The sequence below is a fragment of the Babesia microti genome, chromosome II (assembly GCF_000691945.2).
Source record: "Babesia microti strain RI chromosome II, complete genome".
Taxonomy (NCBI): domain Eukaryota; phylum Apicomplexa; class Aconoidasida; order Piroplasmida; family Babesiidae; genus Babesia; species Babesia microti.
In genome coordinates this window covers 153,360-175,082 of record NC_027206.1, presented here as the reverse complement: position 1 = coordinate 175,082, position 21,723 = coordinate 153,360, and the positions used below count along the sequence as shown (strand labels likewise).

General features: G+C 34.4%; 13 protein-coding genes across 13 annotated transcripts; 8 read left to right on the top strand and 5 right to left on the bottom strand.

Annotated features, from left to right (window-relative positions):
• On the top strand, nucleotides 79-1,619 carry BMR1_02g00511 (conserved Plasmodium protein, unknown function; the record flags this gene model as incomplete). Its single annotated transcript, XM_021483065.1, has 3 exons — nucleotides 79-316; nucleotides 1,114-1,540; nucleotides 1,562-1,619. 3 exons carry the CDS (start codon nucleotides 79-81, stop codon nucleotides 1,617-1,619), a joined length of 723 nt encoding a protein of 240 aa, XP_021338030.1.
• BMR1_02g00510 (hypothetical protein) lies at nucleotides 1,733-2,180 on the bottom strand (the record flags this gene model as incomplete). The annotated part of the gene is made up of 2 exons (XM_021483063.1): nucleotides 1,733-1,761; nucleotides 1,880-2,180. The coding sequence occupies 2 exons, from the start codon at nucleotides 2,178-2,180 to the stop codon at nucleotides 1,733-1,735; spliced, it is 330 nt and encodes a 109-aa protein (XP_021338029.1).
• BMR1_02g00505 (hypothetical protein) lies at nucleotides 2,278-3,411 on the top strand (the record flags this gene model as incomplete). The annotated part of the gene is made up of 1 exon (XM_012792422.1): nucleotides 2,278-3,411. The coding sequence occupies one exon, from the start codon at nucleotides 2,278-2,280 to the stop codon at nucleotides 3,409-3,411; it is 1,134 nt and encodes a 377-aa protein (XP_012647876.1).
• BMR1_02g00500 (kinetochore protein NDC80) lies at nucleotides 3,512-5,594 on the bottom strand (the record flags this gene model as incomplete). Its single annotated transcript, XM_021483062.1, has 10 exons — nucleotides 3,512-3,554; nucleotides 3,643-3,818; nucleotides 3,839-3,868; nucleotides 3,891-4,067; nucleotides 4,089-4,163; nucleotides 4,244-4,408; nucleotides 4,430-5,162; nucleotides 5,244-5,318; nucleotides 5,339-5,459; nucleotides 5,534-5,594. The coding sequence occupies 10 exons, from the start codon at nucleotides 5,592-5,594 to the stop codon at nucleotides 3,512-3,514; spliced, it is 1,656 nt and encodes a 551-aa protein (XP_021338028.1).
• BMR1_02g00495 (WD40 repeat-containing protein SMU1) lies at nucleotides 5,981-7,982 on the bottom strand (the record flags this gene model as incomplete). The annotated part of the gene is made up of 10 exons (XM_012792420.1): nucleotides 5,981-6,079; nucleotides 6,103-6,197; nucleotides 6,218-6,335; nucleotides 6,358-6,616; nucleotides 6,691-6,818; nucleotides 6,839-7,075; nucleotides 7,097-7,275; nucleotides 7,488-7,698; nucleotides 7,720-7,930; nucleotides 7,951-7,982. 10 exons carry the CDS (start codon nucleotides 7,980-7,982, stop codon nucleotides 5,981-5,983), a joined length of 1,569 nt encoding a protein of 522 aa, XP_012647874.1.
• Nucleotides 8,202-9,241, top strand: BMR1_02g00490 (F-type H+-transporting ATPase subunit gamma; the record flags this gene model as incomplete). The annotated part of the gene is made up of 6 exons (XM_021483061.1): nucleotides 8,202-8,324; nucleotides 8,346-8,438; nucleotides 8,461-8,530; nucleotides 8,551-8,774; nucleotides 8,796-8,903; nucleotides 8,981-9,241. The coding sequence occupies 6 exons, from the start codon at nucleotides 8,202-8,204 to the stop codon at nucleotides 9,239-9,241; spliced, it is 879 nt and encodes a 292-aa protein (XP_021338027.1).
• On the bottom strand, nucleotides 9,974-10,417 carry BMR1_02g00485 (small subunit ribosomal protein S16e; the record flags this gene model as incomplete). Its single annotated transcript, XM_012792418.1, has 1 exon — nucleotides 9,974-10,417. One exon carries the CDS (start codon nucleotides 10,415-10,417, stop codon nucleotides 9,974-9,976), a length of 444 nt encoding a protein of 147 aa, XP_012647872.1.
• Nucleotides 10,670-11,278, top strand: BMR1_02g00480 (large subunit ribosomal protein L13e; the record flags this gene model as incomplete). The annotated part of the gene is made up of 1 exon (XM_012792417.1): nucleotides 10,670-11,278. The coding sequence occupies one exon, from the start codon at nucleotides 10,670-10,672 to the stop codon at nucleotides 11,276-11,278; it is 609 nt and encodes a 202-aa protein (XP_012647871.1).
• BMR1_02g00475 (GTP-binding protein) lies at nucleotides 11,560-12,533 on the top strand (the record flags this gene model as incomplete). Its single annotated transcript, XM_021483060.1, has 8 exons — nucleotides 11,560-11,646; nucleotides 11,668-11,766; nucleotides 11,795-11,887; nucleotides 11,936-11,992; nucleotides 12,013-12,102; nucleotides 12,123-12,178; nucleotides 12,200-12,329; nucleotides 12,351-12,533. 8 exons carry the CDS (start codon nucleotides 11,560-11,562, stop codon nucleotides 12,531-12,533), a joined length of 795 nt encoding a protein of 264 aa, XP_021338026.1.
• Nucleotides 12,534-12,595: 62 nt separating this feature from the next.
• On the bottom strand, nucleotides 12,596-15,343 carry BMR1_02g00470 (hypothetical protein; the record flags this gene model as incomplete). The annotated part of the gene is made up of 1 exon (XM_012792415.1): nucleotides 12,596-15,343. The coding sequence occupies one exon, from the start codon at nucleotides 15,341-15,343 to the stop codon at nucleotides 12,596-12,598; it is 2,748 nt and encodes a 915-aa protein (XP_012647869.1).
• BMR1_02g00465 (conserved Plasmodium protein, unknown function) lies at nucleotides 15,845-17,890 on the top strand (the record flags this gene model as incomplete). Its single annotated transcript, XM_021483059.1, has 2 exons — nucleotides 15,845-17,130; nucleotides 17,671-17,890. The coding sequence occupies 2 exons, from the start codon at nucleotides 15,845-15,847 to the stop codon at nucleotides 17,888-17,890; spliced, it is 1,506 nt and encodes a 501-aa protein (XP_021338025.1).
• A 103-nt stretch (nucleotides 17,891-17,993) lies between these two features.
• On the top strand, nucleotides 17,994-19,714 carry BMR1_02g00460 (Actin-related protein 4; the record flags this gene model as incomplete). The annotated part of the gene is made up of 3 exons (XM_021483058.1): nucleotides 17,994-18,893; nucleotides 18,916-19,105; nucleotides 19,482-19,714. The coding sequence occupies 3 exons, from the start codon at nucleotides 17,994-17,996 to the stop codon at nucleotides 19,712-19,714; spliced, it is 1,323 nt and encodes a 440-aa protein (XP_021338024.1).
• A 138-nt stretch (nucleotides 19,715-19,852) lies between these two features.
• Nucleotides 19,853-21,614, top strand: BMR1_02g00455 (6-phosphogluconate dehydrogenase; the record flags this gene model as incomplete). The annotated part of the gene is made up of 9 exons (XM_012792412.2): nucleotides 19,853-20,083; nucleotides 20,104-20,240; nucleotides 20,263-20,386; nucleotides 20,454-20,561; nucleotides 20,642-20,703; nucleotides 20,726-20,811; nucleotides 20,835-21,188; nucleotides 21,265-21,349; nucleotides 21,374-21,614. The coding sequence occupies 9 exons, from the start codon at nucleotides 19,853-19,855 to the stop codon at nucleotides 21,612-21,614; spliced, it is 1,428 nt and encodes a 475-aa protein (XP_012647866.2).

Sequence of the window (21,723 nt, the reverse complement as noted above, 5' to 3'; positions counted from 1 at the left end):
ATACTGGCAGTGGGGCAGCATCGGTTATTATATTCTTAGTATTTGAATAATGCTATTTGTTTTAAAATAACTTTGTCGATGGATGACCAAATTGTTGACTCTGACAAGGTCCACTTTGAGTATTCCTTGTGTGGAATTTACACATTTCCAAAAGGTGAATCAGATACCATGGAAGTGGAGGAATCTCAAACAATTAAGATCAAGGAGGTTAATAAAGACTTTTTGGAATTCCTAACGACTTTGCAACAGGGTTCTGACAGTTCCACGACTTTTGCCTGGCAAAGGAAGATTTATGTCAAAAAACCAACGATAGATGGTATGTTCACACTCTATTATATTGATTTATAATGGCTTTATTGTTTATTTATATGCATTAAATCTAATCCAAAATATAAATATATCATCTTTATATCTGTACCGAAATATAATTACCATAATCGCACCTATTAATCACAATATATCTATCCGTCGTATCTACTTGTCTTTTTAAACCACCCAATTCTATTATTTCTCTGGGCAAATGCCTATAGTAATGGATGAATGCATATAAGAATGACATAATCTCTAAACTTTATTATGATAAGATTGCTTATTCCCCTTACAGTCTTTATTTTACCCCTGTTCAATATTTTGTGCTATGGCCATTGATTATTGCATTTACTTTTTGTCCCAACCATGATGAACAACTCTATGTTATGATCTATTTCCCTTAACATTAAACTCCAATAAGGAAAAAAATTCTAAGGACATATTTTTGTTGCAAAAAACAATAAAAATCAATGCAAAGTTAATTCACTCATAAAGCGTTGTACAATTTTTATTTATAAAAAATATGAAATGTTTTCCTCAAGTTTTTTATATATTCCGATGACACACATATTCCAAGTTATAGCTATACCTATAAGTTAATCAATATATTTCACGGGTATAATTAAAACAAACCAAAATTGCATAAAGGATATGTTTATATGAGTAATCGTTTGTTGATAGCACGTGTTTATTTTAATAGTCTTATTGTAGTTCTTAAAATCACAGTTATTATTTATATGAGATTAATGGTATCAATCATACGTAATATATATTTATTTTTATATATTGTGGACTTTAATTTAGATGTTAACTTGGACATGACTGCAACGAGTAAAAAATTCACCACAGTGCACGTCAGAATATTTTCAAAACCAGATAATTTGGCCGGATTGTGCTGTGTATCGCAATATTCCCCTTCAGACAACAAATCTCCACATGTGGGAGTTACTAAAAAGGAAATCATTTCCAGTATATCAATCATCAAAATATTGGAATCATTTGGCTACAAATTGTTTTGCAGCTACTTCGAAACGGGCCAACTCTTCATCTTTAACTCAGGTAGACGGGAGGAAGTATTCGTTTATGTGACAAAACAGAATGCCAAAGGCTTTGAACAATTTTCACTTTCCCGGGACAAATTATTCATCAAAGTAAAGGGCAGTACTATCGGGGGAAAATCTAACGATGCGTTGTATTCTAAAGTTAATACGGTTGTAAATTCCATTAAGAAGTATGTCAACTAATTATGTAGATTTGTAACACTTGATGTTACACCGGAGAATGTTTTAGAGACGAGGAGTTGGGATTGATATTTTATTATTAATATTATTTGTGCGCGACTCATGGATGGTTTTTATGCTAAATATGGCTATTTTGTATAATTATGTTTGTTATAATTTTATGTGTCAAATGATTCTGACTACTATACTGATTTTCTCTTCTTCGATCCCTCTAGAATTAATAGGATTGTTGATAGATTATTTATGAATAATTAATTAAAAGATGCATAAGTGATTAGATGGATTGGAATGGTCAAAAATGCCAAGTGAGTGATATCGATACTCCGTACCTGATTCATCTTCAGGAGATTCCTTTAGTCCCTCCGCCGTTATCGCTGAATCGTTTGTCAGTTCGTTAGTACTGCATTGAGACAATAGGATTGCATTGTTATAATTCTTGTAACCATTTATAGCACTGTAATTTTCGTTATTTTTGCGACAATTTAAATTATTTGCATTGTAAAATATGGTAAATTGCAATGAAGTAAGGCTGCGCTCGCGGAGCTTGAACGTGTGAATTTGTTGTTTTGTTTTAGGTATAAACAGATTTTTCAAAAAAATTGAACGTCTGAATCCGCAATATGTGATCATTCTGATAATTCTATTTCTATACTGGACTACACTACAATTAATACTGGGTATATCACTGGGGTCTGTGTAACCTGTACATGTATACTCATATATATACATGGACGGTAATTTATCTTCCGTTCCACCAAGTGGTATCGATATAAATAGTATTGGTTATTGCGCTGCAATTAATAATGACACAACATCTGCTGATGTATCTGCTTATAAAGACGCAGAAGATGCTACTAATGAAAATGATTCATCAAAGTCGACAAATTCGTGTGAATATGGTATTGATAATGCTATAAATGATGAAAAGCTTGCTATTTTTACGCAATTGCAATCGGAGCTCTCTAAATTGGAGCACTTACAAGATATATTCCAGAAAATGTATTTGAAAGTTTTATTTAATGCCGTTGGAAATAATAAGTTGAAAGCTGAATATGTAACACTTTATCGGTTATTGTGCGGATTAAAGATTTACAAGAAGGATGGAGATGAGAACAAAAGAATTTACTCTCCCATAAGATCGGCTAATTATTATTACCAATTGTTTAGGCACTTATCCCAACTTTACAGATTATCTGAATTCTTAAAACTGGTTTTCATGCTATTCATTTTGAATGTACCGGTCGAAGTGCTTTATTTTGCCATATTTTCCTACTGTGGTTATTGTGCCATCTTATCACTTTCATTGTACCATTCACTGTCGGATCGTCTAACTTTCGTATATGGTACAATTAAAAGGATTGTTAATTATATAAAAATTTTGTTATCTTACAATCGTAACCATTCTAGGCAATACGCCAATCAATACAGCATAATAAATGATGATTCGACTAATTTACATGATCAAGATAGTGATGTAGATGGTACTGTTACTAGTGGTAATACTACAAATACTAATGGTGTCACTAGTGACAATGATATTGTAAATGGTCAAACAAGTAGTGAATTCTTGTATGATGCTTCAATTGTCAATTCATCATCTGATAGTATAACTGGAATAACTGGCATGCCTGTTATGGACAATGTTGTTGAACTCAGAGAACTTTTGGATTTTCAATCTCCAGAAAATTCGGGTTTAAGGAATCGATTTCAACAATTTAATCCAGGAAATACCGAAAATCAAACTCAACCCGTTAGACAAATCAGGGATAGGAGTTACGTTGAAAAGTTTTGCTACCAGCTTTTTTTCTCATTTTTTATGAGTTTGATCCCTTGGTGGACTCCTAATCCAGAGTATTTGTAGCAATCGCTGCTTATTAATTATTGTTTTATCCTATTTATCATACATAGTACTAGTATTGGTCGATAATCAAAAATTAATGTAAAAAAGTGCCATTGCGATGTTATTTCAAATTTGCCAAAATGTTCTCTTTGTACTTGTTTAGCCTGTATAAGTAATTTCTTGGTAATATATATATTCAATGTTAGCAATCATATATTAGAAAACATGTATTTATGTTAGTAAGTAGCTTACTCCTTTAATTTGTTATAATTCGTCATTTTAGCAGTGCGAATCAACTGTACAATCAACTCTATCTGCTTAACTTGTTCATTCCAAAATGATGATAGGTATAGCTTCTTTTCTGTTAAAATCTTCGACAACTCAGCGTGCTTAGTTGCCACCTTGGCTAGTGATTGTTTTGCTTTGTTCTTAGTTAAGCAAAACCTACCCAATTAGCTTTAATCCTATCTTTTGACTCCTGTGTCAGACTATTTAGTTACCTTTAGCAAATTCTCAAATCTGCTATCATGTTCATCCAATTTACTGCGGCTTAAATCAAGTAATTTATTAGCAGAAATTATTGAATTCTGCAGTGATTCTAATTCATTCTGTGCATCCGTTAGGTTCCTTTTATTCGCCTTAACATATTCATTGATGTTTATTAGTGTCTGTTTTGCCTGCATAAGCTGTGATTTTACATCGTGGTATAGCTGCAAATTCCTTTTCATAAGAGGTTCCAAATGGGATTCGTATCTCTTGAGCTCATCGCCAATCTGTGTATTATCAAGTGCTATAATAGTGAGATTATTTACAGCATAGTATATATAAACAGCATCATTATATTAATACATACGATAGAATTAATAGTTTCCGCTGAGATATTAATGCGTGGCGCATCCAATTTAATCCAAGGAATGGCATAGTCAGATTTGTGAACAGCTATCGTTTCACTGACTTTGTGCTGAGTTGTCATAATCTCTTGGCATTTTAAATATAACTCTTTAGTTATGTTTTCAATCTATTTCACGCGTTGTAATACCTCATTTTCCAGAGTGGGGATAGATTGTTTGACAACATTTTTCTTGAAATCAATAGAGGCTAGGGTGTCTTTGGCATTAGATAATTCGGTTTTGAGTTTTTCAATTTCATTTTTAGACAGTTTTTGAGATGTGATAATCTTCTGTAGCTCCAGTGCTTCCTCGTTTAGTTTGTTCAAATTCTTAGTCTCTTGTTCCAACTTTAGTGTCAATGCTTCAATTTCTTGCTCCTTTTTGCTCAAATCCCTCTTCCCCTTTACAACAGCTCCATCTATATTTTCAATATCATTATTTAGGGTGTTAATTCGAGCCTTCAATTCATCCCTCAGGCCTACTATATTCTTCAGTTGTGTAAGTTCATGTTGTATTTTTTCAAGTTGGACTCCATTTGATTGAATAACCGTGTTAATTTCATCTATATAATCTCTTATTGTATGGATAATATTCTTTACCATAGAATCTGTGGCAGTGTTGTCATTACCACTTCTCATTGCTATGTGATAATTGTCTCCGATTAGTCGCTTTACATAACTTATCGCAGCCTCTTCAGCTGTGATATTTGTAGCTATTAGGTCTGTATCATTGTAAAACTTTTGATTTGGCACTTGGAATTCGAAGCAATAGTCTTCATATATAAGCAATTTGCAAATCCAACCTATGAAATGTAGATTAGCAGATAAGCCCGCTCCTAGGTGCGGGGCAGCCATGCTGGCCTTGTTTACAGTGAAGGGACAACTATCTTAGATTCAGGATTACAAAAAACATATATTTTAAAGAAATAATAAAGAAATTTTCTATTAAAAAAAATCAATTTACCTGAAAATGTGTAGGAAAGATGGCACTATCATGGCCATATTATTCCTGGTGACGATCATGTTTGGATCTATTGTTCTAAATAAAGAAATGTGTACTGTATAACACAATTCCATATGTCAATTATGTCGTTTACTGTTGGATTTTCCAGTGATTTTGGTGTAGGATACTTTCTCCATTCCAAAAATTTGAGAATTAGCTTAATATCATTCTCGGTTTCTGCATCAGCCATTTCGATATAATATTTGTAAGCAATTATTTATGGTAAATAAATAATTGATTGGAATAATTACCCTTGGATGTAGATTTAATTTCCCCTTCTACCTTCTTTTTCAACCCCTGGAATAATTCCATCTATACTAAGTATGTGCCCCAACCATTATTCTAGTATAGTATGTATAATCAGATACATGTCATATTGTTTAGCAATTAACATATAACGATATTGTAAATATAAAAACCAATTTATAAATATTATATTCTATACATATAATTATAATCAGTAACTATGAAATGGAAACAACTTTTGATATCAAAACTTAATCAGTGAACATACAATTGTATAAATGATTGCCATGTCATACAGATTTAAATTAAATTATAAGAATAAGTATTGAAGTTTAACTATAATATGACGTACATATTACTAACGCGCGCACAAAAAAATAATTATTGCAGTAGTTCTAAACCTATCATGGTTAATACGGTATAATGGCAATGATTAGTATTGTGATACACAACTAGGATACATAAATTTTCAACTTAGAATCTGAGCCAAATGATACGAGCAGAGATTGACTTGGATGATGAACCAATCCAATTCCTTCACCCGAATGGGCCTACAATAACTAGTATTGGTTACTTGTGGTACAATGTTGTGATCTGTACTAGTTGTGGAAAACGCATGTATCGAATCATCATTCCCCAATGAATATATCCATTCGCCATCCCCAGATACTAAATGAATATAAATTTACCACAGGAAACACTCAATTGTAGAGTGGGATTTTCATCATTCGGTATTTTTTTAACTAAATTTCCACTCAGGTCCATCAGGTAGACGACTCTCTGCCCACATGTAACCCACAATAATTCCTAAATCACAAGAGTTACATACATTTCTGGTGAAAAACAAACTACTAATAGCTTTGAGCACAGTTTTAGCATCCGAACTTATCAACTCGTTATCTGTCGAATAGTCTGGCGGCGCAAAAGTTGTTATACATTGCGCAGTATTGCTATCCCAAACTTTTATGTATCCATCACTACCACCAGTAACAATTCTATTCCCCTTATAATTATATAATACTGCATTTACAAACGATTTATGGCCCCTAAATTCCTTTATTGTGGTCCCTGATTTCAACCCATGGATTCTACATAATAAAATATATAAATAATCATTCACATGCAATATTATATATATTATAAGCAATATTGTATCGCCTACCTGGCAGTACGATCAAATGAACCAGTCAACAAACTAAGTGAATCACGCGAAAATGTGATGCAAATAACAGCACCATTGTGAACTTGGTTAAATTTCCTGACGCATTTTCCATCAATTAGTTTCCACACCTAAATAACAAATTAATTACCCTAATGTTACCATTTTTGTCCCCTGATGCCAAAATATGTGAATCTGTGCTCACTGCCAAACTCATAACCAAACAATCATGCATCATCATACGATCTTCCTTTTGGTAGTCCAATTCCAAATTTAATTTTCCAGAGTGATAATCCCAGACTTCTATAAAGCCATCTGATGAGCCGGTGATTAAATGTTGGCCATTTGGAGTAAATATTGCACACTCAGGATGTGAGTTTTCAGCAAACTAAATGGGTTTTTCATTTACCTTTATCACTTTTGATACATTTAAACAGCATACATTTGTTGTATTTGATACTTTACCAGATAATATGTTGAATGATGTGGAATCGCGGATTATACCCTGGTATTTTTGCCATTTGATGGCCATGCCAATAATTTCCAATAGTCGAGAGGGTGGGACTATTTCAATCTCATTTGAGATTTCTAAGTCAGAAATGTATATTTTGTTTTATAAAATATTTATCTATTTATTGAAATGGCCTTTAGTAGTAACAATCAATATTAAATTATATATAGTATTTTAATCAAGAAATTTCTCGTTGAATATAAATTTTTTGACAATTTTTAAGTTTACAATATAGTTGAAAATATAATACGAAGAAATTGGTAAATGTGCAATAAAAAAGTAGACCCACTTGCCGATATCTCTGCCCTCCTCCTGCGCTTGAAGGAGGATATGTCCATATTAAACAAATCCTTGGGGTCAAATTGTTGTTTTTTACATACTTCTTGTAGTCTAGAATACCTCAATGATTCTCTTGAGCTCATAATCTGTAGTGGTATCGATGTTTGTAGTATTGAATTTGATAGGTCAAATTCACGGAGCTCGACTAGCTCGAATATTATCTAAGTAACCAATAATGATACTTGTTCATAAATTAGAAATAGGAGCGATTCGGACAATTCCATTGTTGCAATTGTGTCTAACACATTGTTCCACCTGCCATGTTGTATGTCCATTAATAAATTATCTATGCTAGTAAGTCCATTAAACGAGACATGCGATTCCTTTTGTAGCAACTTGAGACTCTTTGTGTAGTTGTTTTCCTTTAGAAACTGTAGGATCAATTTCAGTATACTAAATATCTCATTACTTACTCTGTAGAAGCGACTTCAACCCTTCCGGCCATGGCAACTAGTTTATTATATATTTAATAAATTAATGATTATGACAGTTAGAAGTAGTGTGGGTCAATGTTAATTAATATGGGCTTCCCATTGCCACAGGTCTAACGAGGATGATTGTATTATATATTATAGGGCCTGCACTAGTAACAATGACCATACACATGTACTAATTGTTATTTCAGTACATTGATTATAAAATTGATATTTTCTTGTGTTACACAATGTTTAACAATTATAAATCGTATGCGAAACTTATGTTTACACAAACAACTCGACGTTTCTTTTCTAGCGGTGGCATACAGGCCGTTGGGGCTAGGATCAAATCTGTTAAATCAATTCAGAAGGTAACTAAGGTGTTAAATTAGATAACAAAAGCCATGAAAATGGTTGCAGCTTCAAAGTTAAAAGCCGATCAAAGGAGATTAGACACGGGGATAGTTTATGCTATGCCATCACAAGTAGGTATCCTAATTGAATTAGAAAATTGTAAACTCAATTGAGCCAGAGCAGACTATAGCTGCAAAAACAGCTGTTGTTGTTATCGCTTCTGGTAACATTAGTATCATTTAGACAAGGGTTTATGTGGAGGAATTAATTCTTCCATAATCAAAGCAGTAAAGAATCTCATCATCACTGAAGTAAAGGGAGACGCTTTAATCTTCTGTATAGGTAACAAGGTTAAAAATACGATGGAAAAGACTTATGATAAGAGCATGTGCTCCACATTCACAGAAGTGACTAAACCACGATTTAACTTCACCACATCGGCAATTGTAGCAGAAAGGGTATTAAATGTATGTAAAACTATAATGCAGGGATGTTTCGACGCCATATACATTGTATACAATCATTTCAAATCTGCAATATCATTTGAAACAAAAATCATTAAAATGCCATCCAGTAAACACGCATCACTGAAGAAGGTAACATAACTTTACGATTGTATTGTAGTCATTTAACAAATTATTTGAGATTGTTTTTTATAATTGACTAATTTTAGGGTTTCAGTGCATTTGAATGTGAACCTGAAGTATCGGCACTTGCTACCAATTTGTATGAATTTAACCTTGCCAATACAATTTACTCTTGTGCCTTAGATGGATTGGCCGCTGAACAATCGGCCCGCATGACAGCCATGGACAATGCTTCCTCAAATGCTGGAGACATGTTGTCAAAATTGACGCTGAAATATAACAGGGCCAGGCAATCCAAAATTACTTTGGAGCTCATAGAAATTATTTCTGGAGCTAATGCATTGTAGCAATGTTAAACTTAAAGATAAATTTGTTTAATTTGTCAACAAGCTGATAGTAGCATTATTTATTTCACAATACACATTATTCCCATTATGTGTAAATATGTGTATTAAATATGCGATAATTAAACTCATTGGTAATAGTAATTATTAACCCATTTGAGGATCTTACAATGCTGTTGCGAATCGTTTGTCATTTTAGTTGTGTAATTGTTTTGTTTAATTATATTGTAATTATTTATGATTTAACAATAAATATATATCATCTCTAATGTTTGATAATACATAATATATAATTAAGTCTATAAATATTATCTAACATTATAATGTTTCAAAGGAATTACATTTGATAGTTAAACAATGAATAAACACAATTCGAATGTGCATATAATATATCATATTTATGTAGCAGAAAACATGTTAATGTAAAACTAGCTATATGTATAATATAACCAATTGAGTGATTATTATCATTTAATTGAATTATCTGAATATATAGATTTGTTTAGTTATTATTGTGCGATGTAGAAGTGCATCCAGCTACATACAGAGAATAATTATATTAAGTATAATTCATGATCTAATCCAATAAAATCACTAATTATATGCGGTAACTATAAAATTATAATATTTGTGCATATATATATAATGGGCATGATATAATTATAATAAATAACTAGCGCATTAGAATCTTAAAATTAAATGGATTTAAAATTTCCAATATAACAAAGCAAGTAGTTATCTGTAGGACTTCTGGTATCTCGAACGAGCGCCTTTACCGCCGAATTTCTTAGGCTCACACCTGCGAGGATCAGACACGAGAAGTGACCTATCATAGCCGACCAAAATATCCCTTATCTCTTTCTTCGACGCTTCATCAACATACTTTTGGTAGTAAGCAACTACAGCTTTGGCAATTGCCTGGCGAACCGAATAAATTTGAGAAGTAAATCCTCCACCCCTTACCCTAATTTTGATGTCAAGTTTCTTCACCCTTTCATCACCAAGAATCCACAAGGGCTCTAATGCTTTAGTTCTGAGAGCTGGCGGTTCGATGGAATCTAGTGAATGGCCATTTATTCGTATTAAACCACTGCCTTGAGTACATAATGCTACGGCTACCGATTTCTTCTTTTTACCAAAAGTTTGGACCTTCTTAGATCGGTCTTTCTTGAGCAGCATGTTTTAGCGCTATATACAACAATTATTTGTGATGTATATAAAGCTAAGTTATGGATTGGTGATCACTGTAATAGGTATGAATGACTGCAACAGTGGACCTGATGTATGCCGCCCCATATATAAATACTCTTATAGGTCTATTGGCTACCAATCCCAATAGTGTTTGGTATCGCGTTCTTCCAATATTAACCTATATAGAGTTTATTTTGAAATTGGAGACAAGTTCTAATTTTTATATTATACTGTCTAAACATGAAACACAATAACGTTTTGCCTAATGTACACCTTCACAAATGTTGGCAGAGATATGTCAAGACCAAATTTGGCCAAGCTGGTGGTAAATCATCCCGTAGAAAAGCAAGACAAGAGAAGTTAGCTAGAAATGGCCTTAGGCCCGTAGGTCTTCTCCGTCCGATCGTTCGCCCTCCCACCCAACGCTACAACATAAAGCTTAGATACGGCCGTGGGTTTTCCTTACAAGAACTTAAAGCAGCTGGTATTAGCCGTAAAGTGGCTCGCAGTATCGGCATATCTGTTGACCATAGACGGGTGAACCGTTCGCAGGAAAGCTTAAATTTGAACGTTGACAGGTTGAAGACATATCTATCCAAGTTAGTGATGATTCCCAGGAAGAAATTCGCCAAGAAAGGTTTTGCTGGGATTCCAAATGACACCCCAAAAGATGTGATCAAAAACATGACTATTAAGAAGCAGAATCTCAAGCGTATAATGCCAATACCAAAGCAATCAGCTATAGAAGCTCCAAGGAATATTGATCCCAAGGAGAAGGAAACTTTGGTTTATTGTAAACTACGTAATTTGAGACGAGCAGCTAAGATAGTGGGGAAGAAGAGTGAATGAGCTCTGCTTAGTTTAAACCTTAAACTTGTAGTTTGGTGAATTGAATTTTTCGACCAAAAAACCTCGAATAAATAGTTCAGAAAATTAGTTCAAGTTCTAATATAACATTATGCTTGTGTTCAAGGTCTGTACGATTGTACACATATTTATTTCAGCACATACAATGTGTGTATTCATAATGTATAATATTGATTTTATTTTATTAGTATATACTATGGGTTAGAACTGCGTTACGTGTGAGGTATAAGTATTGTAGGCCGTTACATTGTGCGGTTAAATATATGATCATACCATACTTGGCCAGGCCATATGTAAATATATATGTACCGAACACCAATAGTGTCCCAATTTGGTTAAGCGATAATGTGGTATGTTTTGGGTACATTTAGCAATTATTTGTTAAACGATTATTTATGAAACAAGTGGTTCCCCAACCTATTTATGTATCTGAGACTATAGATTATATGAAAGTGACAAAAATTCCACAAGTATATATTTTCATATATTTTCATATAGATTTCTCTAATGGGCATGTCAAACTGTGGAAAATCTAGCCTAATAAATTCACTAATACACAACGTTCCCCTTGAACATCCATTGCAAAAACATGTAAATTATTACTATTTATTAACAAATATAGTTTAAACAATAACTTAGATGTCAAATGCCAAAATGCTTAACATGCCTACTTACGCTCCAGTATCGGATAAACCAGTAGCTAAATTGTGATATAGGGCCGTACTAGACACTTATTTACATTCAATCTGGATAATAGTTTATCAATTGTTGATTTACCAGGATACGGATTTGCCAAGGGTCAATTTGTAAATGCTCATTAACCCAGAAAACGCTTAATACTTGGAACAAATTGATAGAAAAATATCTCAGTAGAGCCACCAAGTACTCATGTACATCACTCAGTTTGAAACGCATATTATCCCTGGTGGATTCTAGGAAGGGGATTACTGAACTTGACATAGAATTGTGGGAAATGTTAAAAAGCTACAAAATACCCTTCCACGTAATATTCACAAAAGTGGATATGCTTACAGTGTGTGGTCAACTTATCCAGAGCGTCGAGTTGCACAATTTGAATGGCACAGCAATTGAATTGCTAAGAGGATACAGTAGTTGTGTATTTAACTATTTAAACTGTACATCGTCTAAGAACATGTTGGGCATTTTAGAACTAAAATGTACCATAGCACATTTAGTACATGAGGAAAGATGTAAAAATAATATCTTAAATAATTGACCACATGATAAGGCTGTATTGAACAGCTTATTTAATACGTTTGTATAATTAGTAGTAATAGTTTACTTTGTGATTCTATTCTTAATACAATTGCGATAAGTAGACCTGCTAACTTTTGCCTTGAGGCAATTATTTTGGGCCCTGAATAGCCGTAAATTCTGTAGACATTTTTTGTATTTGGAAGGGTACGAACTATAGTCAAGTGGATCGGCTCTTCTATCTTTGGCGCTATTCTTTTGCTCAATTTGATCAGATTTTTGATCATATGGTTTGGGCAATTCATATAAATCATCAGCAGAGGGAGTTGAATCGTCAGATATATTTTCAGGTTGATCATCATCTGGTTGATTATTGTCACCCCTAAGATTTTTTCCATTAGGGGTACTACTATCGTGAAGGCCAGTACCTATATCATCCCTACCATCATCTTGACCATTGGGGCCTTTATCAGCCATATCACCACTATTAGTTACACGGGGTATATCTCTAGTATCTGAAGGATTTAAATTTAGATTCTCTCTTGAGTCATCTTCACTACCATTTTTATGAGCAATACTTTCATCATCTGGATTATCTCTGTCATCATTATATAGATCATCTCTGTCATAATTCCCTTCAGAATAGGTATCCTCGGGCCTATCATTACCAGGTATTATCTCTTCAAATTCATGCTCGGGCCCATGATAACGCCTATTGTTTTCCATATCTTCTTCGCCATCCTCTAATTCTTCCCTTCTAGGTACTGAAGGTATACTGCCTCCTGGGCCATCAGCAATACTTTCATCATCCTCTAATTCTTCCCTTCTAGGCACTGAAGGTATACTGCCTCCTGGACCATCAGCAATACTTTCATCATCCTCTAATTCTTCCCTTCTAGGCACTGAAGGTATACTGCCTCCTGGACCATCAGCAATACTTTCATCATCCTCTAATTCTTCCCTTCTAGGCACTGAAGGTATACTGCCTCCTGGACCATCAGCAATACTTTCATCATCCTCTAATTCTTCCCTTCTAGGCACTGAAGGTATACTGCCTCCTGGACCATCAGCAATACTTTCATCATCCTCTAATTCTTCCCTTCTAGGCACTGAAGGTATACTGCCTCCTGGACCATCAGCAATACTTTCATCATCCTCTAATTCTTCCCTTCTAGGCACTGAAGGTATACTGCCTCCTGGGCCATCAGCAATACTTTCATCATCCTCTAATTCTTCCCTTCTAGGTACTGAAGGTATACTGCCTCCTGGGCCATCAGCAATACTTTCATCATCCTCTAATTCTTCCCTTCTAGGCACTGAAGGTATACTGCCTCCTGGACCATCAGCAATACTTTCATCATCCTCTAATTCTTCCCTTCTAGGTACTGAAGGTATACTGCCTCCTGGGCCATCAGCAATACTTTCATCATCCTCTAATTCTTCCCTTCTAGGCACTGAAGGTATACTGCCTCCTGGACCATCAGCAATACTTTCATCATCCTCTAATTCTTCCCTTCTAGGCACTGAAGGTATACTGCCTCCTGGGCCATCAGCAATACTTTCATCATCTGGATTATCTCTGTCATCATTATATAGATCATCTCTGTCATAATTCCCTTCAGAATAGGTATCCTCGGGCCTATCATTACCAGGTATTATCTCTTCAAATTCATGCTCGGGCCCATGATAACGCCTATTGTTTTCCATATCTTCTTCGCCATCCTCTAATTCTTCCCTTCTAGGCACTGAAGGTATACTGCCTCCTGGACCATCAGCAATACTTTCATCATCTGGATTATCTCTGTCATCATTATATAGATCATCTCTGTCATAATTCCCTTCAGAATAGGTATCCTCGGGCCTATCATTACCAGGTATTATCTCTTCAAATTCATGCTCGGGCCCATGATAACGCCTATTGTTTTCCATATCTTCTTCGCCATCCTCTAATTCTTCCCTTCTAGGTACTGAAGGTATACTGCCTCCTGGGCCATCAGCAATACTTTCATCATCCTCTAATTCTTCCCTTCTAGGCACTGAAGGTATACTGCCTCCTGGACCATCAGCAATACTTTCATCATCTGGATTATCTCTGTCATCATTATAGTCAATATCATGGTTATTTATACGTCTATTTTTATCACCAGGGCCAACAGCATTATCCTCATCATCAGTGCCAGGTGTGTGAATATACGGGTTTATGACATCACTATAGTCAGATTTATCATCCCCATCTTCAGATAATTCATCTAGTTCATGGTATATATCTTCATCTTGCGCAACAAATTCATCAACATCAGTATCTTCAGTTTCACTATATACAGTTTCATCATCTTCATCATTATCTGTATCTTCCGGTATTATTAGATTCTCTTCTGCTTCAGTTGTGGTTTCCTTGGGTAACTGCTTGAGTGAGGCATTCTCAATCTCTTCCTGGGTAAGCCAGTCATTCCTTTTTCCATCCCAAATGGCACAAAGTTCTGTTATGTAACAAGAATCATCTTCTGTCTCCATAGATGGATGTTCGCATTTGAATTTCTTTGCGTTTTTGACGCTGCATCCATATTTTCTATTGGGACTGTCACGTTGCAAAAATATTTCATCTATTCCTTCATATAAATCTTCATCTGTTTCATAATGAGTATATCCATCATCTGATTCAACATCATTAATCGTTTCGTCCCCATTGTCATCTCTTATATCGTCCCCATCAGCACTGTCATTGTGGCTATTATGTAATCTTGTGGCTTGGATGAAGTTTGTTAGTAGGTTTATTTGGAAAATGGATACAATTAAGAGTGTGCTTAGGGTCAGGTGTGTAAATAATTCCATAACGGTTTAATTATTGTGATTAATCTGCATGCATTTTAGATGAAAATAATGATGCATAGCGAATATACGATAAAAACACAATTATGCAATCAAGCAGAAGAAATAATTGACTCAATATTTATTCTATATAAAATAGCTTTAAATGTGTGAACAAAATATTGAATTTCCAGATGCTAGACTCAGTGGTCATCATCATGAGTCTACCTAACTGTTAAGAAGAAAATACATACTCCTAGTATCATAATGTTGGTTTATACCATTCAAATATTAGGAATATGATTTGATTAGATAAATCAGATTCACATTTCCATGATAGTATATGTATACAATGTTACGTGCTATAGAACTGTAGTGTATGCCCGCATGATAAGATAATATGTGGAATTACACAACCATCGATTTAAATTTAGCATATGTATTGTTAATTATTGTATGTCTATATGATTTCTAATTCTTATTTGGACTAAAATGTCTCAAATTGATGTGAAACAATTTTTATAAATGTGCAGTAATTTACAGTGCTTGTTTTACATCATATGTACGATAGCGCTATTTTTTAGTAACGTAAGAACCAAATTAACGCGTTTAAAATATACTCATCCTTTATATCGCAGTAATTTCCGCACTAACTATTACGGATTCGTGAGCAACAACTTCGCACGTAATAGTTGGCAGTGTTATGCGAAGCCGATCATCACCACACCTGTTTTATCCAAGGACGTACTGAAGAAGCAGGTCTTTCTTGACTATGAAAATATACTACGTTCACACGACCCCTCATTCATCAACTACAACACGAGGCTCAGCTCCATCCCTGGCATTAATATTGAGAATATAGATAATCTCTATGGCAGAATCTACGACCGCAAAGTACTACTTAAGCAGTTGGATTATTTTTTTAGGCAGGATGATTTCCACACTATCTATCGCATATTAAGGGATAATCCAAATGTGCTAACCCGGGTGGACTGTCATAAACTGGTCAATTCGCTGCCATTTGTTTTGAAAAAGGTGCTCAAGTATCCGGATTTGAAAATTGAAAAAATTGATGAGCAATTAAGGTTCCTAGTTGGCCGATATGTTTTACAACATGTTATCCACCAACTGCCAACGGAGACTTGTAGGTATCATAATTTGGTAGACGGGAAAGTCCCAGGAGATCCAGTGCCGAACCCACAGAAGAGAGATTTTTACAAGGGTGAAAAGGCTCCAATTGAGGAGCATCCGAGCTACGTAGAGTTAATGGGATCATTAGCCGATTTACCTGCTGAAATTAAGTTTGATAAGGCTTTGACACTTCAGCGCAGGATGATTGAGGCGAAACGTAAAAAGCTCGAGAGAGCTTTGTGGAACTTTCAAAAATTGAAGCCACCAAAGCATTTATCTACACGGCTAAAATTTAAAAATCACATTGATATAAAACGAATAAATCCCTTGATGTCGCGTCCCCTTAGGTACACTAAGGAACAGTACAATCAGGTAAATCAAGATTTTGCTACAGCTGTCGAGAAGGAAGATTTAGTGACTGCATGTTATATACTACAAAGACATACACGATTATTGGACTTTAGATATAAGAGGGAATTACTAAAAAAGTTCATGGGGTTGCACAAAAAAGTGCATCAGTGTGGTTTATATCCAGAGAGGAGCTTGAAAAGTATAAGATTACTGTATTGGCGCACCATGAATATGACAAGGGTGCTGCTTAAGCTCAGGGAATATTCTATTATACAAGATCTTCCATACTCCCAGAAGGAGTTATATGAGAAGGAGTTGGAGGCCTACAGGTACGTTTTATTAAATTATAAACCAACATATAACCTAGAAATGTAATGTATTAAGTTAAAAATAATGGATTTGTCTTTGTTTATGTAAATCTGTTTACATATATACTAGTTGATATCTATGTTAAGTTCATATTGCATATTTTAAGCGTAAACAGATGTGTAGTTATTCATTAATTCATAAATAATCGTAAACTATTGCTTATATAACTATGAAATTGGTTTATTTCACTTCACATGTATTAATTAGTCGATAATTGTTTATTTTACATATAAATTCATTTACACGTACCATTAATTATATTTCCATGATATCGTGTTAAGATTAGTGGATGAAATTATTCGATTGTTGTGACTGTATGCACATGAGTCGTAATATTTATTTGAAAATATAATGCTTAAATGTTTAAATTGGTGATTGTATCATATATGCAAGGTATTTTAGTGTCTACTCGGTACCATTTGCAAATAATGAGCGTTAAATTGATTGTATAAAATTAGTGTCATCAATAATGTACATTCATTATGATTAAGCTTATATAGGAAACGAAGAGACCAGAGAAATATTGATAAGATGAAGGCAGCAGGCTTTGATGTAGACGATATAAACGATTTCTCCAACGCCTACAGCGAAGATTGGGTACCGGTGATTAGGCCCGATGAGTATAATAAGGCAGTTGAGTTCGCAAAGAGGCGAGCAGAAACTATAAAGAAACTCTTTCAGTCTGAGGTGGAAGAGGATCTCCTCAAGCATTCTAATTGATGTCCAAATGATAGCCGTCATTTGCATAACTATTTTTAATTTAAATGGTTGATTAAATATTTATTAGTCTGCATTACAAGTATTAAATTATTGCTATAGTGATATGTGGTGTGTCAGTATGTACTTTGGTGATACCTACGTCGGTGCCATAGTAGCAGACGTGGGTGCAAGTACTATTAAATATGGTCAATACGGTAAAGATACTCCTGATGCCATAATACCTTCGTATCTCCTACAAATAGATAATGAATATCATTTGTTAGAATTCCAAAATGGAGCTCTTAATGTAAACAATCAATCTGCCGCAGTAAATAGGTTGGTTTGGGGCACTGATCAACTGGAGTTCAATGCAAACTCTGTTTGTAAGTCTTTAAATCTGATAGATTCCAAATTAAGCTGTTTGGATTCCATCAATTGTGAGTCTAATGCTAGTGAATTGTCCAATAAGCCACTGATGTTGTGTGAACCGAATGTTGATTGTAAGCACTACCGGGAAAACTTTACCGAAGTTTTATTTGAGAATTACGGAAGTCCAGGGGTATATTTTAGCAAATCAGCTGTACTATCTGCCTTTTCCACTGGCAGATTGACTGCTTTAATAATTGATTTGGGCGCTAGGTTGAATTCACTTGCAGCGGTTTCTAATGGACGGTTATTAACAGGCAATTCTGTGGTAGAGAGTTGCGTTTCTGGTAATTATCTTGACTTTTGCTTCGCCAACATGGTTTTAGATGGTAATTGTGAGGATTTGCTCAATCATAATTTGGTGGCTAAGGGTTATGATCAGGCAATACTTTCAAATTGCCACAACAATGGAAATCAATTGCATAACGTTTATGTACATGGACTAGTAAAGGAGCTTCGTGAAACTTTATGTGGTGTATCACAAATTAAGCCTAACTACAACTCTTCAATAGAAGGATTGAACATCAAGAAATTGTCCAACATAACACATACACTGCCAGATGGTACCAATATCGATGTTACCAATCTAACTTACTCGGTAGGTATGGCAAATGAACCAGGTTGGAGAGTTGATATTCACAGATAGTACTGAATTGATGCGAGAATTTGGAATAAGCGACCCAAATGGACATACATACAAGGGGCTCCATACGCAAATAGTGGACTTTGTAAATTATCAGATAGAAGATTTATATCGCAGAGATTTAATCGCAAACATTTTCATAACTGGAGGGCTTACGTCTACAACAGGTACAATTTTTATGTTTCGTTTAACTGTTTCATCGCACCTTATATATTGTCTATATATGCCATGAATTAGATATATCTATATAATCTGTTTATTGATAATTTCACATTGGTAAATTGTATCAACAAATTTATTGGTTAAATGTTTTATTTTGCAATGTTTTTTCTTTAAAAAAATGATACAAAATTTTACTGTATAATGATCACTCAAATATATGTTTAATTGAATCCATTAAATATTTGTGTTTTTATTTAAAATTTATTGTCTAATTTATAGCTGTTATTTAATACTTATTTAACAACTATTATATCTTAAATGGTGTTATGTTCGGTTTAGCTACCAAAAATGTTCACAAAATAATTGAAAAGGCTGACATAGGTCTACAAGAACGACTGGTGAACGAAATGTCTAGTTTCATACCGAACGACGAAACTGTGATGATGTGGACGAGGCTCAAGATATCTTCACCTCCTAGAAATAGTGAACGTAGCTTTTCTAGCTGGCTTGGAGGATCAATTTTGGCATCCATGCCAAGCTTCCATGACATGTGGATTAGTAGGCAGGAATATTGCGAGCATGGATCGCTAGTAGCCCATCTCAAACAATTTTAACCTGCTGAGTTTAAATTATTTTGGTAGTTACCAAATAATTCGTATTTACGCAGTAATATAATGACAATTGATGCGTAGGAATTAATTGCTGGGAAATTTTGTAGTGCTATTATTATCCGATTTCTTTGTGTTGCTAAAATGAACATGGGTTGTGATATTGGTATAATGGGTTTGGGTATAATGGGTAGAGGATTCTCTTTGAATGCCGCAAGGAACGGCTATAAAGTCTCAGTTTGGACACTTAGCGAGTCATGCACTGATTCTATGTTTAAAACATCTGAATTTGCCTCTAACATCACAATTCATCTTGATATAGGGGAATTTGTTCAGTCATTATCGCTACCTCGAAAAATATTGATTTTGATACCGGTAAGATATTATTCATTTAGTCCGGTAAAGCTATGGATGACCTATTATCTATGTTGAAACCTAAACTTAGTTACGGAGATATAATTATTGATGGAGGAAACGAGTATTATCAAAACGCTGAAAAAAGGATGACGGATTTACGTTCATTAGGGGTCATGTAGGCAGATTTTTTTATTTAGTTATTTATCAATGGGCATAAGTGGAGGAGGGGAAGGCGCATTAAACGGCGCTTGTCTAATGCCAAGTGGCGACAAAGATGGCTATACAGCCATCATCGATATTTTTTCCAAATTATCTGCTAAAGTACGATAAATATATTGTCAAATTAATTATTTGTGTATACTGAATTAATTTTTTATAAATAATACAGAATAATGGTAACCCTTGTATTGCATATGTTGGATCTGGCAGTAGTGGACACTATGTTAAAATGATTCATAATGGGATAGAATATGCTGTAATGGAGATTATAAGCGAAGTAAGTGACCTAATATTATTTAATTTTTTAGTCTACTAATTAATTTTTTTTGATATTAATCGTACATTTGTTTAATATAGATATATGAACTATTTAAACGGGTGGGAAAGTTGAATAATGACCAAATAGCAAGGAAATTAAGGTAATTCAGTTAAATAATTTAGCGATTGGAATCAGAAAACTATTGCAGGGTCCTATCTACTCGAAATTACGTCTAAGATACTTATGTGCAAAGACACTTTTACTGATAGTATAGCACTATACATTACTTAGATTATCTAGTGGATTCGGTGCTAGATGTAGCTAATTCAAAGGGCACCGGCTTGATTTGTGTAAAAGAATCGTTTGACTTGGCTGTTCCTTGTCCTACAATCGCAGCCGCCGTATCCATTCGTAACATAAGTTTGCTTCGGGATCTTAGATATAAATTGTTCATCGCATTTTCCGAAATTTCCTCTGAATATTCTTCAATTGACATGAATGCTAAAAATTTTGAAGAGATTCTATTATCTGCTTTAATCTGTTCAAAAATATGCGCCTTTGCCCAGGGATTCATGTTGATGGACGTAGCCGATAAGTCTTACGGATGGCAAATAGACCATTCACTGATCACCAACATCTGGAAAGGTACTGTTCTGTTACATGCATTATGTTGAGTTATTTTTTAAAAAATGTTTTAAAAAATAACTCAATATTGACATAGGTGGTTGCATAATTCGATCTAAACTACTAGATATAATAGCCAAAGCACTTAAATCGCATCAGCAATCATTGCTCATGGATGAGAAGTAAGCATATTAGTTATTACATAGCATTGTTGAGATTATGCTACAAAATTTGAGCAGATGGAAAGAGGCCGTAAGGATTGCCCATAAGTACAACATTTCTGCCCACGCAATCTCATCAAGTTTGGATTATTTTCTTTCATTCAAATGTGACAAGATGCCTACGAACTTGATACAGGCGCAGAGGGATTATTTTGGGGCCCACGGATTTCAGAGATTGGATAGGAGCGGCAATTTTCACTCAGAATGGACGAGTGAAACGAATTGAACAAAGTAAATAGTTTATTGATTAATCACTTGATAACTCTTATTAATATTTTATTTGAAATACAATTTTTTGAATTACAATTATGAACTTCTAGCAAGAGATAAGGATT